Here is a 20,017-nt window from a genome sequence, read left to right on the forward strand (position 1 = left end):
AACAGTTTTAAATACAAATGGATTCAGTGTCATTGCTAAGTCCATAATAAAAAATATCTTAATGGTCCAAGGAGGTAAACAGGCTATTGGATTTACTCGAAAGAACACAAACGTTCCACAGTAAGCAAGTCTCCCTGTGTTGTTTGGATCTCTCCGATCTGGCATTCCCTCCTTAATACCGTGTCCAGCACTTTGGATCAATAAATCCCACTTCACAGAAGTTAAAATAATATTGAAATCCTGTCAGCTAGGGCTGACCAGTGGTTACGTTTTCCACAGGGTAATGCATTTGCAAGGCCATCAATCCTCTTCCTCTGGGTGGCTCTCTTTGATGGACGCATTTCCACGATGAAATGACAAGGCGCTCTCTCTGGCTTTCCATGGGTCAGTGTCCTTGGCAGGTCTTACAACACATCTGTCTGAAGTATGCTCGACTACAGAACTTGAACTTCAGCACCAGTGGGCAATAAGCCACTTTGTTCACATCTTTGCACTCTAACGAATGGGGGCAGAAAATGGAAAACAATTAGAGGCACATAAACAAGTGCATAAACAAGCCAATGGGACTGCATGTTCGGCAAGGACCCCCTTGCACCAATCCACCTTGGCTTCCACATCCATGTGGTTTTTGTTTTTGTTTTTAAGCATACCCTGTCTGGTACAGCCTACCAGAAACATTCTTTTGATAGATTTTAACACAATTAAAAAAAAAATGATTGCAAGGCTTTTCTCCCAGACTTTTATAAGTATGGTACATGCCCACTGTGTCTTGAAAGAATTACCATTTGTTGGGATAAGTGATCACTTTAGACAGCTTGGAAACATGAGTCATTTTTCTTACAGCGCTTTTATTGCTTCTTTCTCAAGGGTTATTTTATTCAGCAGTGCAAGGTTATCCAAAATCAAACATGAGTTGCATTGTTTGATACCAAAGTACACATGTCTCAAGAGAATCTCTGCATCTGTGAGGCGTGGGGATGGGCCTGGGTGAATGAAAAGGATTGCTGACAGTGGCCTAGATTCAGCAACTACACTAGACAAAGAGGAAAACTTTGAGGGGTTGGCCTCAAATGGCAGCAGTCTGTGGGTTATGGAAACATGTAGAAATGTCTTTTTTTAATTTGGAAGTGAGACATGGCCTTCTTTTTTCCTATGTGTATTTTCTCCTCAGTGCTAGAATTGCCACAGTTGAGGTCTGTAGTTCTTGCAGCCAGAAGGTGAATAAATGATTCTTTCTCCATCTCCCCTTGAGGCTGGTTGCAGAAGATGGGGCGAAGGGGCCAGTGTAGAGAAAGGCACACCAGTCTTTGATCCTCAGCACCCCTCTCACCCCCCAGATAACCCCACTATTTCTAATAATGATATTCTTCTCTAGTCCTCTGGTCACTTGTATCTGGGGATTTTAAAATACTTTGTAAACCTAGTAATTAAATTTCCATATGCCTCCCAGAATCAAAGTTCCACCCTCATTTTTCCAGGTGGTTATACTGAAGCATCCTGGGTAAACTGCTGAAGGTATTTAGAATCAGGCAGAACCCTGGGTGAAGTTCAGTGTAAGAGGACAGTTTTGTCGTTGTTGCTTGCTTGCTTATTTGCATGTTTTTCCTGGTTTCAGAAATCCACTGAAGTTCTAAGAGATCATATATATGGTACACAAGGCATATGATAAACTTGAGAAATTATATGTGAAGGAATGGGAAAGTTTTCCATTATTATTGAGAAGTAAGGTAACAATTTTATTGATCTCACGTTCCAGGCTCTTTCAGTGAAAGACTTAAATTTTAAACGGGAGCCCTCAATCTTCTGCAAACATAAACGCTGTCACCAGCAAACTCCCTTACTCACAATTTGACTTACAAAGAGAATAATAGTTAGAAATTTGAATAGAAACTTTCTGCACTAGGATTCTCAGTAAATTTAAGTTTTGGCTGAAAGAACGGCAGAGAGACAAGAAAAATTTCTTTAAACTTTGTACTAAAAAGAAATCAGATGATATTTTGTGAATCAAGTATGAATTTGAGGTGAAAAGATCTCCACATATTTTAATTTGGAGGTCACCTGGCATTTTTTTTTTTCCTTTTCCTCTCTGTCATGACCAGTAAAAAGTAATCAAAACAGGTTTAGACTAAGAATATTTTTGTCGGGGGGAAAAGGCTTTATCAGTGTTACCAAGAGGGATATATTGTCAAGGTAATGCAATTATTAAAATGATGAGAAGGGCGCCTGTGTGGTTCAGTGGGTTAAGTGTCCTTCAGCTCAGGTCATGATCCCAGGGTCCTGGGATCAAGCCCCCTCCCCACCCCCCACAGGCTCCCTGCTCAGCGGGGAGTCTGCTTCTCTCTCTCACTTTCCCTCTGTGCTCTCTCTCTTACTCAAATAAATAAATAAATAAAATCTTCTTTATAAAATGAGAAAAGCCAACACGGTATCATTCATCTTTAATTCCAAATCACCACCCTAATGGGGCAGCCCACCAGCAGAGACTACCCCTCAGAGTTGGCAGCGGGGCTTGATGGATCGCGTCAAGTTCAAAATAAATTTTAGCCAAAATATAAAGATGATTTAGTTGATAGACAGATAGAGGAGGATTGGTTGCTTTAATAGTACAAGGAAATAAAATTAGAAGCCAGGCTGCCCTGGTTTAATCCTAGTTTTCTCATTTACTGACTTTATGACTCTGAACAGCCTCTCTGTGCCCGAGTTTCCCCCTCTGTAAACAGGGATGATGAGAGTTCTCACTTCCACACCTAACATGTATGTCCTATGATGCCACCTGGAGCAGTGCATACAAGGTTTATGAGCACTTGATAAGTGTAAGACATCGAATTACGACTGTTATTACCACTATTAGTTATTACCTCGTACCACCTGATAACAGTAAGTTGTCCTTTGACTTTCTCCATGAGGACGCAGTATTTAGATTACTACTGAGAAAATGCTGTCCTATTGACACAAGTCAGTATTTTCTGGGGTTCAATTTTATTGGGACATTCATTACTCCATTTTTGGAAGAGTTGCTGGTCCAGGAAAAATCTGAGATGAGCAAAATACAAGCAAATTCATAGATTTTTCTTTTAGATTTAGACCTTGGAATCCGATTCCATAACAGATAACTACTGAATAAAAAATATTCATAAGTTGTTCCTCCCTCCAATTACCCCACCACCCACCCAGTCAGGCTATTACAAATATAAATAACTTGGGATTCAGCTTCTTAGGTGGGTGCTGGAAATGAGAGGACTCTCTTCAGCATGCAGAGACCCAGAGCACAGTCCTTTGGCCAGGAGCAGTGTCTAGCCTCGGGGTAGGCTGGAAGCCAGCTGCCAGGGTGTCCCTCTCTGAACTTTCCAATACCCCTCTCAAGTTAGTTGCCAACTATGGTGATTCCAACCAGCTTGACTGAAAGCAGGAAGTCATTTGGGTCCTGGGAGCAGGATCAAGCTTAGAGAGGTAGGCACTCCTTAAGAGTGCATACGACTTGCCTGCCCCAGCACCATAACACAGTGGTGAGGGGTGGCAGACCTGGAGTGAGCTGGGCCTGGGGGTGAATTCTGGCGCTGCTTCCTCCCCGTATTTGATTGTCCTGGGCCAAGTTCCTGCACCTCTCTAAGCCTCAGTTTCTTCCTCTGTGCAGTAGAGACACACGACAAGACTTGCTCACAGGATGTAGTGAAGTGGGGAACACATGGGATAGTGCTTACAAAGCGCATGCCCCTCTCCACCCTACCCCCTCCCCTGGCAGCCGGCACAGAGGAGTCACTCAGTCTGTTAGCTCTCATTATCACCACCAACACATCTGCCTCTGAGATCAACCATTGCGTATTATGTCTCTGGGATCCCTGTCAAAATGTACCTAGGCTCTCAGGGAGGGTTACACATTGGCATGCATAAGCAAATTAACAAAAAGATACTAAACAGAAAGCAAGTAAATCATAATGGGGTGGGGTGGGGAGAGATGGGGGAGGAGCCAGGACTGGGGCTGCCAAGATGGGGGGCAATAGGCCTTGATGAGACATTAAAATGGAGACCCAGGGGCTGCCTGAGGACATGCAGCCTTGATGCACAAAGGAAGATCCCTGAGGAAGAATCCCATTCCTAATTCTTGGTTTTGCCTTCTAGAGACTGCCCAGACAGAGAGAATCAATCTTTGTATTGATGGAAATCTATTTACTAGAGAAGATCAACTGTGACTGGTCTTTCATTCTCTCAGCCTTTAATGTCACAAGAGCTTAATCCAGTAACGATCACATTAAAAATAATTTATTAAGGACCTCCTATGTGCCAAGAACTGCTTGGTGGTTTTACATACTTGTATATTTAATCCTTTGATGTATATAAAACATCAGATTTACATAGATGGCAAAACTGAAGCTCACAAACATTAGGAAAATCAGGCTGGTCACACAGCTGGTCAGTCTAAGAGCTAGGGCTAGGACCCCTCAGTTTTGGCAGCATTCTTGGCATGAAACTACAAAAAGGTTTCTGTCTGTTAAGACTTCTCTATTCCTGGGCGCCTGGGTGGCTCAGTTGGTTAAGCGACTGCCTTCGGCTCAGGTCATGATCCTGGAGTCCCGGGATCGAGTCCCGCATCGGGCTCCCTGCTCGGCAGGGAGTCTGCTTCTCCCTCTCCCACTCCCTGTTTGTGTTCCCTCTTTTGCTGTGTCTTTCTCTGTCAAATAAATACATAAAATCTTTAAAAAAAAAAAAGACTTCTCTATTCTTGGCTGATACCAAAAGTCACAAGTCAACCCTTGGGGGCATTATCATCAGAAAATTTGCTCTGCCACCTTAGAGAAAGGGGAATTAAAAAAAAAAAATAACCTACACCCAACAGGGGCCTCAAACTCACAGCCCCGAGATCAAGAGTTGCATGCTCCACTAAGCCAGTCAGGTGACTGGAGAATGAGTAGGGTTTTATAAAAGGAGGGTTCTAGGGCGCCTGAGTGGCTCAGTTGGTTAAGCAACTGCCTTCAGCTCAGGTCATGATCCTGGAGTCCAGGGATCGGACTCCCTGCTCAGCAGGAGTCTGCTTCTCCCTCTGACCCTCCCTCCTCTTGTGCTCTTTCTCTCTCTTAAATAAATAAATAAATAAATAAATAAATAAATAAATAAATAAATAAAAGGTGGGTTCTAGGTCACAGGTATTTGAAATAGCCTGAATACTTTTCTTCAGCTTTACCTTCCTCCTTCAATTGTGTAAAATGACATAACTGAAAGGTGATTTGAGATACACCAAGAAGTTTTAAAGCCCCACTATTACAGAAAGCTGAATGTAATCTTTAAATATATTAGGAGAAGTTTTAAATTATACTGGGGCATTCAGCCCATCTGCCACTTTTTTAGCTTACCTAGAGAGGATTGACTTGTTGACCTCTTGAATTGACTCACTGACATTCTGCTGATGTAGTCAAGAAGCCTTAATTATAAAACTTATTCACTAGCCTGCTTCATTCTCAAAGCCATTAAAAATATGAAACAATATAAGTAACGAATCACTCAATTCTATACCTGAAACTAATATTACACTGTATGTTAACTAACTGGAATTTAAATAAAAACTTAAAAAAAGAAATAATCTTCTCACCCTTGAATCAATACACAGTACAGTGTAAATTACATTTGCGATAAAAACCATTCTGGAAAAGCTCTGCATAATTAAACCACAGTTTCCTGATGAAATAAAAACAATAATAAATGTTCTGTTTTAGTTTCTGAATGATCTTCTTCAGTAGGCACTGATTTCTAGCTAATCTCTAAAATATCTAATAACCAAAAGCTTCTCTATACCTAAGTAATACATAATCGGTAAATAAACTATTATACTAGTAGACCTATTAAAAGGAATCCTTTAGGTAGAATCTTTTTGCAATATAATTACTCTGTAATTAATCTATTTGGAAGGTTTGGTCTTCACTATCATTTTCTTCATACAGATACGCTTATATCTAATGCTTTTTAAGTAGTGGAATCTAAGCCAGCAAGGATTTTAAGATGAAGGAGCTTGACTTTTCGCTTCTGCCATCATCATGTACCAGCTAAGTACTGTCCTGGAAGAGAAAGATAAGACACTCATTCTACCTTTTCTCTTGTGAGGCCATGGGAAGGGTGAGAGGTCCTACCGAGTGGTTTCTAGGAAATATTTTGTGGACCTAACTAGTCTCTCCTTTTTTACATCCCACCTCTCCCTGAAAATAAAATTTCACTTTACCCAAGGCCAGATATTTCTAGTGGGGAGAACAATTTATGGAGTATTCCTTAATTCTTCTCAGGGACACTTGGGAGTATATCGAGGGCTGAAAGCCAATCCCCAGCCCCCACGATGTGAACTAGACCCATTATTAGAATCTGAAGTAACCTGCCACGTAGGCTAGAGTGGGTCTCACTGGTAATCTGGGTTTTGGTAGAGTTGAATGATAAAATAAGACAACCCGTTTCATAGGCAACACATGAATCTACTTATCATTGATGTGCAAGTGGATTTTCCCCCAGATGCTTTACATTAATCTTTCAAATCTCTGGCCTAAAAGACATGATTTCAAAATACTCACCATGAACAGAGGCTTATAAGTTTAGGATGCAATTGGATTCAGCTTCATTGTGACTTTGAAGGCTTCACTTGGTCTAAGGAGTACAAGAGCAACTCCTGAGATGTAGTGCTCTTGCATTTATTTCATAAAACGCTACAAAGCCTGGCTATCATTGGAGTATCCTGGGATACACAGGGACATATCCTCTCATGACCAGGATGGACCATTCAGCATCTTCCTTTTTTTTTTTTTTTTTAAAGATTTTATTTATTTATTTGAGAGAATGAGAGAGAGAGAGAGAGAGCATGAGAGGGGGAGGGTCAGAGGGAGAAGCAGACTCCCTGCCGAGCAGGGAGCCCGATGCGGGACTCGATCCCAGGACTCCAGGATCATGACCTGAGCCGAAGGCAGTCGCTTAACCAACTGAGCCACCCAGGCGCCCCTATTCAGCATCTTTCTAATGCACACCCTGTGTGCCTGTAAACTCTTTATGAGATTCAGAGAAAGAACACAGTAAGTAGAGAGTTATGACTTAAGCACCTTAGGGTCTATCTTTTGGATTACAAAAGTGCAACCAGCTGTGCCTCTGTCAAACTGCCCAGGGAGATGCAGAGCCTAGTGAGAGGTGAGATGGCAAAGGCTGTGCATGTGAATGTGTGGTGTAGGAGTCAGGGGTGAGGGGTGTGAACTCAGGATTTTTCCTGAAAAAATTGTACTTGATACGTTAGATAGGCAGACTGGAAAATGATGAACTAACAAGTTTCATTTGGGAACTTGACATTATTCATTGCAGTGGGAACAGCCCACCAACTTTTCATTCTCGAAGCAAGATGATATCAACTATAAAACTTGATTCCAATTTCATCTCACCATGGACTAAGCCATTCCTTTCTCTCTTTGTTTTCTCAGTTTCTCTTTACACCCAGTCTTACTCCCTGGATGCCTCCCACATTCATCCTCAAGGTGGTATGATCCCAACACAAACCCCACGGTTCTCTATAAACCAGACAGCCAGGAATGTGAACCTGACTGCTAACGTGCATTGTGAGCATTTTAAAATGTCAAAGGAAAAAAAAAACTCTTCCTCACCTCCTTGAAATCAAAGTCTTCAAATGACCTTCATTGTTTCTTTCACTGGTTTTAACACATCAGATGCCACTTTAAACCTCACGTTCAGTAGCTGTTTTGCTCTGGGGGTCCTATGAGATTTCTGGAGCTGTTCAGGCTTTCTCTGAGTTGTTCATTTGAGGGGGACTGAGACCCACCGAAGCCACTGTTAGACAGCCTGGGCCAGTAAACCAATGCACACGAACCACACCTTTCCTGGGTTGGTTACCAGCTCATGGCACACCAGGAATTATTACCTGACAGTAATAAATACTAGATGACAGAGTGCCTTGTGCTATTGAGAGGCTGAAAAGACTTATCATTTAAGCTACAAGGGAACCTGAAACTGTATAAAGGTGAATAAAATGGCATTTGGGATAGAATTTCAGGTAAGCTTGAGTAGGATAGTCCCAGCTGTCAGATGTATTTTAAAAAATTACTCTGAGTAGTACTTTAGATGCAGCGATACCCAGTGTGTCTATAATTCACTCTTGGTAGCAACATAGAGTTACCTTCATGATGGCGGTCTGTCAAAATCAAGTCTATAATGCTTTAACTCTTCACTGAAGGCTTTCAAGAATTAAAAACTAAAGCCAATGTTGAATATGGCAAATTGTATCTCCCTTCTTACTTTTCCTATTTCCCTCTTACTATTTATTTTTAATATCTTGATGCTCCACTTCTTAGTTTCATTCTCTTATTATTCTTGTTGTTTTAACCCCCCTCCATTTCTTCAATCTCTTTCCATTGTTTATTTCATTTTTATTTTGAAAAATCTTACTCAAATTCCATTATTTTATTATGGCTTTTGGGGATGAATGTGCTTAACTCCCTTATAGATTCCTAAATTCCTTATCATGATTTATACTACCCAGTAACCAAAATCTAAATGGGAGTCATCCTGGACACCTCCAAATCTCTCATCCCCATGTATGATTGTTCATCAGGTTCTTTTTATTCTCCTTTCCATTTTATTCTTTTTTCTAATTCATTACTCTCCTTCTGATTTCTACTATATCTGCCTTAGTTCAAGCCTTCATCATCTCAAGCCTGGACTCTTCATCCACACAAGGTTGACCTCTCCCTGCCCCTTCACATGCCTGCCATCCCAAGCATGTCACTCCCCAATTTCCTTCACTTGTTCTCCAGAACTTATAGAGTCCTGTCTTCCACTGCATGCAGGAACCTCCAAAACCAAGTCCCTGCATCTCTCTTTGTAGCCACATCTCCACTGCCTGCTCATCTGCCAACCCACTGCTCCCATACTGAGCTACCTCCATGCCCCCATGACTGCACATACTCGTCCTCTGCCAGGAATGCCCAGCATTTCCATGTCTTCTTGGCAAATTGTTTCATACCTTCCAGTGCCCCACTTAAGCTTGCCTTCTCCATGATGCTTCTGCTGATTACCCCCTCCTCTGTGTACTCATGGTGACTTCTTTCTACTCTGTTAGAGTACTGCCCATATTGTGAAAGTTATTTGCTGCCACTCCCACTAAACTGTGCTCCCTCTGAGGACAAGGACCTTGTCATATTCCTTTCATAGTCTCCGTGCTTGGCACATAGTCAGTAACATTTACTAAGTAAATAATAATGGTTGGGTGAATGGAGCACATTATTTAAAAACCATTACCTTAAGGGATGGACAGATAGATATATATGTGATAAATCAAGCTCAGGAAAATATTAATGCTGGAATCCAGATGGTGGGTGTTCATTGTACAATTCTTTCAACTTTGCTGTTATGTTTGAAACTTTTTATTATTTTCATAAGAAAATGTTAGAATGGGAACCAATTCCTAAACTGTGGCTATTAAAACAATTCTCAGGATTCTATCCATTTCACCCACAGAGACCCCATGTATTTTAGATCCTAAGGGATCTCCCTTAGTCCTACTCTGTCTCCGGGTAGAGCTGAGCTAGTTACTTAGTAGCCTCCCACTAACAGTCAAGAGAACCTGATTCTGCTGGGAAGAAAGGGGTCTTCTACTCTCCTGCAGTAACCAGAGCCTACTCCTTCCCCCAGTACCAGATTTGTCTCCCAACTCTCCCTTAGTAACAGGCATTTCTTCTCTCCCTGGTCTGATTTTCAGAAGTTGTATTATTTATTTATTTATTTATTTATAAAAGATTTTATTTATGGGTGCCTGGGTGGCTCAGTCATTAAGCGTCTGACTTCAGCTCAGGTCATGATCCCAGGGTCCTGGGATCGAGCCCCGCATCGGGCTCCCTGCTCAGCGGGAAGCCTGCTTCTCCCTCTCCCACTCCCCCTGCTTGTGTTCCCTCTCTCGCTGTGTCTCTCTCTGTCAAATAAATAAATAAAATCTTTTTTTTTTTTTTTTAAATCTTTTATTTGGCCTTGAACATTGTCATCTGCAAGGGTGTGTCCTGGAATCATGGGAATGGCTTATGAAGCCGGAGAACTGAGTAGAGAGAGAGAGAGAGAGCATGAGCAGGAAGGAAAGGCAGAGGGAGAGGGACAAGCAGGGAGCCCAATGAGGGGCTCGATCCCAGAACCCCAAGATCATGACTGAACCGAGGGCACATGCTCAACTGACTGAGCCACCCAGGCGACCCCCAGAAGTCATATAAGATTACTCATATTAATTTCATGCAAGAACCTCTTCTCTTTTGAAATCCATGTTATCTGCCCATTTCATATCTTTATGAATGACAACTTATGATTTAATTCAACCATTTCATCCTCTTTTCCCAGGGCACACACTTGGTTATTTTTCCAACTACATATTACAGCTGGTTCACAGACCACTTTAGTCTATGAAGCTTGTCTTGATCTAAAAGGTTAAAGTCATTGGTCTTCCATTTCAACTCTCATAGCACTATGTCAACTGCTCCACATAACACCTTCTACCTTCCTTTTTTTTTTGTTAAGTATCTTCCCTGTAAGACTACGAACTTATAAATGCACTTGAATTTTCCATAATGAATGGCCAAAGCTGGCCACAACAAGCATTCAATAATTAGCTGCTGATGAAATGAATAGATAGTTTCAGGTATTTAAATGTATTCAAATATGCTACTGGGAAGCCAAAGAGAACACAAAACAAGTTATGACAGACATACCCACTTCAAATCTAATTTTGTAAGAGCGATCCTCTTTCTTTTCAATGAGTCAGTAGCTTTAGGGAATAATAGTTCTAAGATTAGTCATATTTTGCAGGAATTAATAATTTCCTAAAAGTTTCCTCCTTTACTAAGAAGGCTAAAAATACTGTGTTAACTGCTTATTTCAAATTAATATTAATAAAAAGTGATTTGGCCAGGCAGATTAAATGACCATGAGGTATTTCTCCAAATAATTCAAAAAACCTCAGATTAACACCTATCCATCTTAAGAGAATTTCTTTAAGGCAGAAGTAAGTCCAGTTGCAAATGATATTTTGCCCACCCTGAAAAATTTGCATCTCCAACTGTGAAGCTTATGTATAATAATTAGCCACCATAGAAAAGCTTTTGGGGGAATTACTGAAACGCCTAAAATGAAGCTATAAACAGAATTTCAACATATATATTGCTGTGGGTATGTTAAAAAGCCAGTTGTTTCAGCAATGACTGACCCCGAATCTTTTGACTCAGGACGACGGTCATGCTAGAAGTGTTGCTACTTTATAATCAGAAGCTCTGTTTTCATGTTAAAATACCCTACTTAAAGAGTGAATTAAGAATAGCAAAAAAATGTAGTTGAAACTGACATGTCCTTGGGCTCTGCCAAATCTGGGTTCAAATCCTAAGTCACTACTTCCTAGCCTTATAATTTGGGCAAGTTACTATCGTTCTCTGTGCCTTAGTTTCCTCATCAGTGATACCAACTCTTGGAAGGTTCTTGTCATAATTATAATATGCATGTGCAGGCACACACACACACGTACACAGATATTAATGTCTATGAGATATATAAGGCGGGTAATAAATATAAAGGGCCTACCATAATATCCAACATACAGTAATTTAATATGACAGTTATATCCTCTTTTCCACCTCAACCTTTTATCTTCCACCTCAGAAAGAAAAATGGACCTCCAGACCCGTGTGATTATTTGCTAATAATTTATAATAGATAAAGTTGTTTGCTGGTCTTATACAAGAGAGATATTTTTATTTAGATCATTGAAAAGAGATTGTTTTGCTAAGAAAAATACTTTGGTTTGTCATGGATTTTGAGTCTTTCTTAAGAGAAGAAAAGCTAGATTTCTAGAATGTCCCTTATCAAAGGGACAAAAAAGTAGATGACATCAGAGCCAGAGATTTTGCAAATTAAAATCGTGATTTTGAATTGGTGTAGGATAAGGCTGTATTTATCTGAAAGAGTAAATTATACAGTAAGGATATTGTGTTGAGGCTCAGATATAAAAACCAGTACATTTGCAAAGACGCAAGTTCTCTGCATCCTGTCATACAAGATGATTGCTCCTCCTAAAATAAAATTCTTAAGGAAACATTTTAAAATAGTGACTGTAATTTTTTTAAAAATCCTTTAAACCGGATACATTTGGTCAAAAGGAATAGATCTCTTCTTAATAGGTTCATGAGCACATAATTTTCATTTGAAAAATATTAACAAATTATGTTCAGGATAGTTCTCTACTTTTGTTTTAAGCAGAGCCCTATAACTGAGTTTCCTACATAATTTAAGTTAGTAGCTTCAAGATGTTCTTGTGCTGTATTTGAGCATGGCTCTATTTTCATATGACACGGCAGTTTGAATTTCCTGACTATGCCATTTTTGTCTTTATACTTCCCATGATTTTGTTACAGTGTTTCTTATATAGTAGCATTCAGGAAATTTTAAATGAATGCCTAACTGAATAGGCAAGATATATTTATTGAAATAAGATATAAGAAAATTCAGGATATCGGCTGGCATCTGCTATTAATAAACAGATTGCCCAATACATAAGAGAAATTTCAGAGCCCAAAGACCTTTGTCTTCCTCTATAAACAGCTACGTAATTATCTTTTTCTTCTCTTCTACAATGAGAAAATTAGCATTTGAAACACAAATAGTTTCAAACATATGCTTTCATTATATGTATAACAAGCATGAATTTTAATCTTCATGATGGTAGAGATCCATTGTTCTATCCAAAAAGAAACAGAAGTTTTCACTTCAAACTGTGGTTCATTAGAAATCATCTCTCTATTTTGGCACAAGTCAAACAGAATGCTAGGTTGGATGTGACCTTAGAGGTCACCCACTCCAATCTCTCATTGTATAGATAAGCAAACTTAGCTCCAGAAAGGTTAAGTGACTTATCAAGGTCATGTAGTTAGTGTCAGAGTCAGGGGGGAAAAATGCAGGTTTCCTTATCACATCCAGTAAACATGCAGCTTTCACAAAAGCTCTATACAAACCACATTACAACGGTGGCTTTATGGGGCTCTTCAAACCCTGGGAACCAGTACACGTGGGTCACTAGGGGCCACAGGCCCTTTCTCCACGGGAAACTCACCTTCAGTATTGGAAATGGGGGTACTGTCACATTTGCTTTCACACTGCTGCATCGATGGGGGCCGAACAGTTTCTGGACAGTCACCAGATGCCTGTCCAGTGTAGGAGAGACACTGCACAGTCCTCATCTGCTGGCCAAGGCCACACTGAGCGGAACACTAAACCCAAAGACACAGACAGAAACAAAATACTGATCTCAGTGATTTTCAGGAGGTAAAAAGATACTCTATCTTTTCAAATACCATATATATATCAGCTTTTAAAGCCCATGTGAAGTTCATCCTTGAGAGGTATATGATTAAGTCATTCTCCTCTAGAATTGGTTTAGAAATTATTAGATCATGTGATGACCCTAGAAAATGGAAGCAATATCATTCCCAGGAAACAAGAGATTTCTTGGGCTATTTTTCTAACAGTTCCAAGCAGGTGAACTGTCACAGGAGTATAGTAAGAAAACCCTCATGATGAAATAGGGTAATAATTAGAGATTCTAATGCTGGACATCCCTTGTGCTCCCTATTTATTATAGGCTTATGGGCAAGCAATCTGATGGTCTACTGGAGCGCTGTGAATCTGATCAAAATGTGAGTTCAGTGTAAGAGCAGTGACTGCTGTGCAGGATGGTGACGGGGACCAGTTAAAAAAAAAAGAGCTTAAATAAGTACCTTGAGTTTTCTCAGGTATTGTCAGTCACACAAATGTGAGCCAAGTAGCATGTCTCTCTCTCCTTTTTCATCTACTTAGTAATTCAGTTACTTCAGAATTGAAGTTACTCTCAGAGTGACTTAGTTTCAGCTGGGACTAATCAGCTGTCCAGGCTGAAGAATGAAGCGGGGTCTACCCTTTGGGCCTGCCACCCAGAATACCAGCAAAGCTGTGAGACTTGGGATCAAGGAGATGAGCTAGCCAGTGCCAAGACAGGTGATGGTGATGTTTACAAGGTAAACAAACTGAGGCTCCACTGAATTTATTTGAAAAAACTCTCAAAGCACTTATAGGACTTGCAAGGATATTCATAGACTCATTCATTAAAAAAATGTTTAAATACAAAATGACAAACAAATGGACCATAAAAATGTATTAAAGCATCCTTGACAATGTATTTTTACCAGTTAATTTTAATTTTAGGAAACTGAACTTAAAATATAGATGAGAAGAAAAGGACTTGACAATATTTAAAAGAATAATCTGAAATTGATTACTGTAAATTTGGGAAAATCACTAAAATGCAAAAACTTTCAACTGACCTTTATATAATAGTGCATTGCAACAAAGAATATGTAAGGAAGGAAACGTCTACCTGGTTTAAATAAAAATTAGGAGAGCATGTCTGTACTGATTCTTTAATAGCATATCAATTCCATATTATGAAAGAGTTACACTTCCACAGAGACACACATAATTGCTTATAATGCTTAACCTTATCATGTGTATTCCACTTAAGTATTTTATAAATTAAATACTGCTATACAAATGCAAATTATTAATTATTTGTTATACAAATGCAAATGTTAACTATTTTATGATCATACTTTTTTTGTTTACCCACAAGGCTGACTGAGCACAGAGCAAGTATATTTATTTGCCTTAATGGAGACTGAAAATCTTTTGCCCTTGCCTAAATGTAATGAAAGAGGTCTGTAGATACTGCTATACTCTAGAAATACTGAAGTTTGGCCAGAATTTTACTAACTACTTCTATGCAATGCCATTTTTAAGAAGTAATGGCAGGTCCAGTCCAGAGCACACACAAAATCATACCGATATAGTTATGTGCCATGATTTGGGTCTCAGATTTTAGGAAACAACTAGCTACAAGGTTAATTATAAGACCACAGGAAAAAGGCAATAACTGTCTAGAAATTTACTTTCTGGAGCATTATTTTTTAATGTAACCTAATAGATTTCCTTTTTGACATTCAAAGGAATAATACTCAATTTTCCTTGTATTCAAATATACCAATTTGTTTTAAAAGGATTTAAGGTGGCCTTCTGCAATATAACACAATTTAAAAGTAAGTGAGACTAAAGAAAGAAAAAATGTAAGTTAGAACATAAAATGAGTCTAATAAAAATACATATGAAAAGCCCTACATACTGGCTTCCCAATTCATGATGTCCCTCAGATAAACCCACTGAAGAATAAATCTTAATAGTATTGCAAATACTGTCAATCAGGTTAGCAACCTAATCCCCATACCTTTTCTGTGAAGTTAAGAGGAGCTACTTTGCAAGTGGGAAAGTTAAGACACTGGTATTAACTGATTCGTTCTTGAAGTAGTTGGGAGATGGGACTAGAATCCAAAGTTTTGTTGGCTTGCTCAAATATCTGGCCATATAGACTACTTCTTTTTCCATTCTAAGTTAAAATGTTAAGATCCAAGGAGTAGGTAGAAGTCGAAAGTGTGTGGGGGTGGGAGAGACACAGCTACTTAGTCTATGTGTGGCGGCTCCTGCATGTGCCTTTTTTCATACTTGTATCTCATACCTAGATTTCTCAGCAGTATTACTCATCTCTTGAGCCCTCATAATGACCCGGTCAGGAAACTCAAGGATCTCAAGGTGCTGCTTCAGCAGGAGCCCCCCAGTCCAACTGCCTTACCTGGCCCCAGTCTCCAGTCACCCAGCGAGGAGGAGGGCAGCGACCCAAACTGCAGCGGATACGGACAGGCGGTTTGCTCTCTTCTGGACACTGTGCAGCTGGGAATGTTTTAGAGAGGTCACTGCTCTTGCACAGAACAATCCGATGCTTGAATCCTGGACCACATTTGGGAGTGCACTGGAAATGAAACAAATACTAATGAATAATGGTGTTCTAAAGATAGAGGAAAATTGGAAGAAAGTCTTTCTTGAAGTAAATGTGTTTGGGTATACAATATGTATATACACTAAATTCGGGGCAAAGTCTTTCAGATACGAAAACTCCTTAAGTTTTTAAGCAGAAGTACTTTTATCTTTTTCCCTAAGGACTTGAAGAGCTAAACCCAAAGTTTGCTTTTCTTGGCTAACTTATTTTCTTCTTTTATTGTGGGTACGTTTATTCCTCGATTCCTCCCTATCCTTGGGCCACATTCAGCTGTGATAAGATTCTGCTAATTTTTGGAATGTGGAATCCTTGGTTTCCTACTTGCTGGGTGTAGTCTTCTGAAAAGAATCCTTATGTTATTCATAGACCATGAGAACTTGTCTTTGTGAAGCAAGCTAGGGGTTGACTGAGGTGTGTTTTCTTAGAGTGTGGTAACTAAGAATACATGGCCATTGGTGAAGGTTTATTGCACAGAAAATCTCTGGACTTTCCCCTGTCCATAATGAATTTCCCAAAACATAATGAATTTGACTATTCTTTAGTTGGACCAGTCTGATCTTCATACTGAGGAAAAGGGGTCACAAAGTCTATTATTTACCTCTTCTCCACGTTAATTGGAATGTTCTCTTTCTAGAGTCACCTATTAAACATGGTGACTGACTAAAGTCTCCAACTTTCTCCCCTGCATGTCTGAACCCTTCCTTAAAATCTGTTCTTCCTCTCAGTCAAGTGACGACCTTACCCATAACATTTGGAAACCCTGTTTCTATACCTTTCATTCAAAAAAAAGAAAGAAAGAAAAAGAAATTTTCCAGATCTACTGCAAGAGCTACACTACACTGAAGAGAAGGGGATATAAAAAGGAATAAGATGATCTCTACCTTCCAGGAGCTTGTAGTTTTTAAAAAAGATTTATTTATTTATTTTGGAGCGAGAGAGAGAGGACGCAGGGGAGAGGGAGCGAGAATCCTCAAGCAGACTCCCTGCTGAGTGTGGAGCCCCTACACCTCTCTCACATCTGTTGACTTCTCTCTGTCTCCACTGTCACTAACCTTACTTCAGACAAACGTCATTTCCTTCATGTAATGTTGCACTGGCTTTCTAACAGGTCTCCTGTTTCTTGCTCTTACCTCAGTTCACTCTCCAAAGCACAAATCCAATTATATGCTCTCGGGATTAAAACAAAAACATCCTTCAATGGCTTGCTATTGTCTTCAAGATAAAAATTCAAACTCTAAATATGCTTCCTATACCCTGCTAGGAAGGCTACGCTTACCTCTTCAGATTCATCTCTCCACACTCACATGCGGTACTCTCCGGTGCCAGCCCAGTGCCACACACAATGGCAATGCTGCTGTCACTTCCGTTAGTTAACCACTACTAAGAAGAACTATGATAATAGCGGCTACCATTTAATAAACATAGTATATACCAAGTGTCGTGCTAAGTGCTATAATTAACAGAGTCTTCACAAAAATACTGTCAGACGGCAATTATTACGCTGTTTTTAAAATGAGGAAACGGGGGCGCCTGGGTGGCTCAGATGGTTGAGCGTCTGCCTTCGGCTCAGGTCATGATCTCAGGGTGCTGGGATCGAGCCCCGCATCGGGCTCCCTGCTCCTTGGGAGCCTGCTTCTCCCTCTGCCTTTCTCTCTCGGTCTCTCATGAATTAAAAAAAAAAATCTTAAAAAAAAAAAATAAATAAATAAAATGAGGAAACGGTCTAGAGAAGTGGTAGAAAGTCATGTAGCTATTAAATGGCAGACCTAATGCTAACTCCTACTGTCTCCTGGATGTTAGGCATTACACTATGTACTTTGCAATTATTATCTCATGGAACCATCACCACAATCCCAACACTTCATTTTTCAAGAATCCAAGACATGCAATCATCTCCTGCAATCATGTCTTCTGTAGAATTAATAAAGCCCTGATTCCCACTTGTGTCTAGTCCTCCTGACTTTGCCCCAAGTCTCCTCCACCATCCACCAGTGTTAGAAGCCAAAGCTTTAGAGGATTTCTGTCACTTTCTTAATGCTTAATATTATCATCAATAATAACACTACTAGGGCGCCTGGGTGGCTCAGATGGTTAAGCGTCTGCCTTCAGCTCAGGTCATGATCCCAGGATCCTGGGATTGAGTCCCGCCATCGGGCTCCCTGCTCAGCGGGGAGCCTGCTTCTCCCTCTGCTTCTCTCTCTCTCTAAAAAAAAAAAAAAAGAAAAAAAAATAATAACACTACTAACCTGACGTTTCATTAGCATTTCACAGTTCACAAAACACTTTCAAATACATTATTCTCATACAAGTTTTTGAGAACAGTTACAGACAAGGAAAGCTTAAGCAACTTAAGGTGAAACAGATAGCAAATGGTAGAGCAGGAACTAAATCCTAGGCCTTCTGATCCACACTATAGCTCTTAGCATCAGCAGAAACAAAGTCATGAGAACATACAAGAAATACTAATTAATTATTAAAAAATAAGAGATAAAGTACAAAAAGAAGAGTACTTCTGACCTTAGGGAGATAGGCAAAAACATGTAGGATAGATAGGAAATTCAATTTTAGTATTGTAAGCTGTGATTAGTTCTACATATTGGCAACATTTATTAATAAATACACTTGTGCCACTGCCCTCTCCCTTTACATTTTAAAAGCACATATATGTATATTAAAGCTGGGGACATATGCCGTCTGCTTATTTGGATATCTTTTTCCAGTAGCAAGAAGCTCCTGCTATTATTTGAAGAATGTGGTAATATCTAGCAGTCTTTGCTAAGAGCTTATGCCAAAGTCCTGCTTACAATTAGCGGAGCCAGACAATGCAATGATAGACAATTCATTCATTTGTGTCTAGAAGTGCCCAGGAAACCAAAACCAAACCAAAACAAATAACACTGGTATTAACAGGGAGAAGAATAAAAAGAGAAAGCAACACTAATATTTATTAAGCACCAGGCAGTGTTGTAAATACTTTGCATGTCATACTCTACCTGATCCTCACAGAAACCTTATGAAGTACTATTTTCACACCCACTCTACAGGTGAGAAACTGAAGCACTGAGAAGGATTTACAGGTAAATCCAGGTAGCAAGTTTCTACCAGAACAAAGCTCTGAAATGTAAATGTACAGAGACACAAACTCTCTGTGGGACAACATATGATTATACACAAAACTGAGCAGCATACAATGACAACTTCTGCTGAGGCAAAAAATAATTTTAGAAAATTACAGCCCAACTCCACTAAATAAGCTAAGGATATTGCATCCCATCGCACTAGAAGTAGAGATAATCAACTGGATTCTCAAAATAATGAATGACTGAAAACTACATTTCTGCCAGTTTCTGATTCAATAAATACACCGGCCCTGATCCCTGCAGATCTAGCCACAAATACTACATGTCTGTGGCCAAAGCCTCAACTCTGCTCTCTGCAAATATTGTACTTCTTAAGGGAGATTATAAAATTAAATGTTTAGGGGCACCTGGGTGGCTCAGTTGGTTAAGCATCTGCCTTCGGCTCAGGTCATGATCCCAGGGTCCTGGGATCGAGCCCCGCATTGGGCTCCGTGCTTAGCCAAGAGCCTGCTTCTCTTTCTGCCCCTCTCCCTGCTAATGGTCTCTCTCTCTCTCTCTCTGTCTGAAATAAATAAAATCTTTTTTAAAAAATTAAATTAAATGTTTAAAAATTCCTTATAAAAAAAACAGTAAAGGCATAGGGATGCCACTTAGACCAGCTTCATTCGAGGAGAACTCTATCCAGCAAATTATTTTGACCTTACATCAGAGATGTTTAAGCAGAGATGTCCCTCAGCTTGTTTTTATTTTTACTTCTTCCTTCTGCTTTATATAGCCTACATTTCATCTCTCTAGCCTTCTGATAAATATGTTTATCCATCTGACAGCTCCAGTTTTATTTTACTATCTAAAAAAATAAGAAATTTTAGGAAAGCAAGATGTAGTCATGATTATGTATATGATTAATAGGTATTAACTTAATTATAAGTGCTTCAGAACATTCTTCAGAAATATCATTGGTCTCTGCCCCCGTAAAGGGTATATTTTTACATATTTTTTACCACACACTAAAATTCATTGGTAACAA

The 20,017-nt window shown here is 39.6% G+C and overlaps 1 protein-coding gene across 1 annotated transcript in view; it reads right to left on the reverse strand.

Moving 5' to 3' along the window:
- Positions 1-385: 385 nt before the first annotated feature.
- ADAMTS6 (ADAM metallopeptidase with thrombospondin type 1 motif 6) overlaps positions 386-20,017 on the reverse strand; it is a 306,464-nt gene continuing 286,832 nt past the window's right edge. The window contains exons 22-24 of the mRNA XM_021702211.1: positions 15,707-15,883; positions 13,106-13,262; positions 386-495 (exon numbers count right to left, since the gene is read on the reverse strand). Coding sequence (XP_021557886.1) covers positions 386-495; positions 13,106-13,262; positions 15,707-15,883 — 444 coding nt within the window. The remainder of the gene's footprint in view (positions 496-13,105; positions 13,263-15,706; positions 15,884-20,017) is intronic.

This window comes from Neomonachus schauinslandi, chromosome 7 (genome assembly GCF_002201575.2).
Source record: "Neomonachus schauinslandi chromosome 7, ASM220157v2, whole genome shotgun sequence".
NCBI classification, from domain to species: domain Eukaryota; kingdom Metazoa; phylum Chordata; class Mammalia; order Carnivora; family Phocidae; genus Neomonachus; species Neomonachus schauinslandi.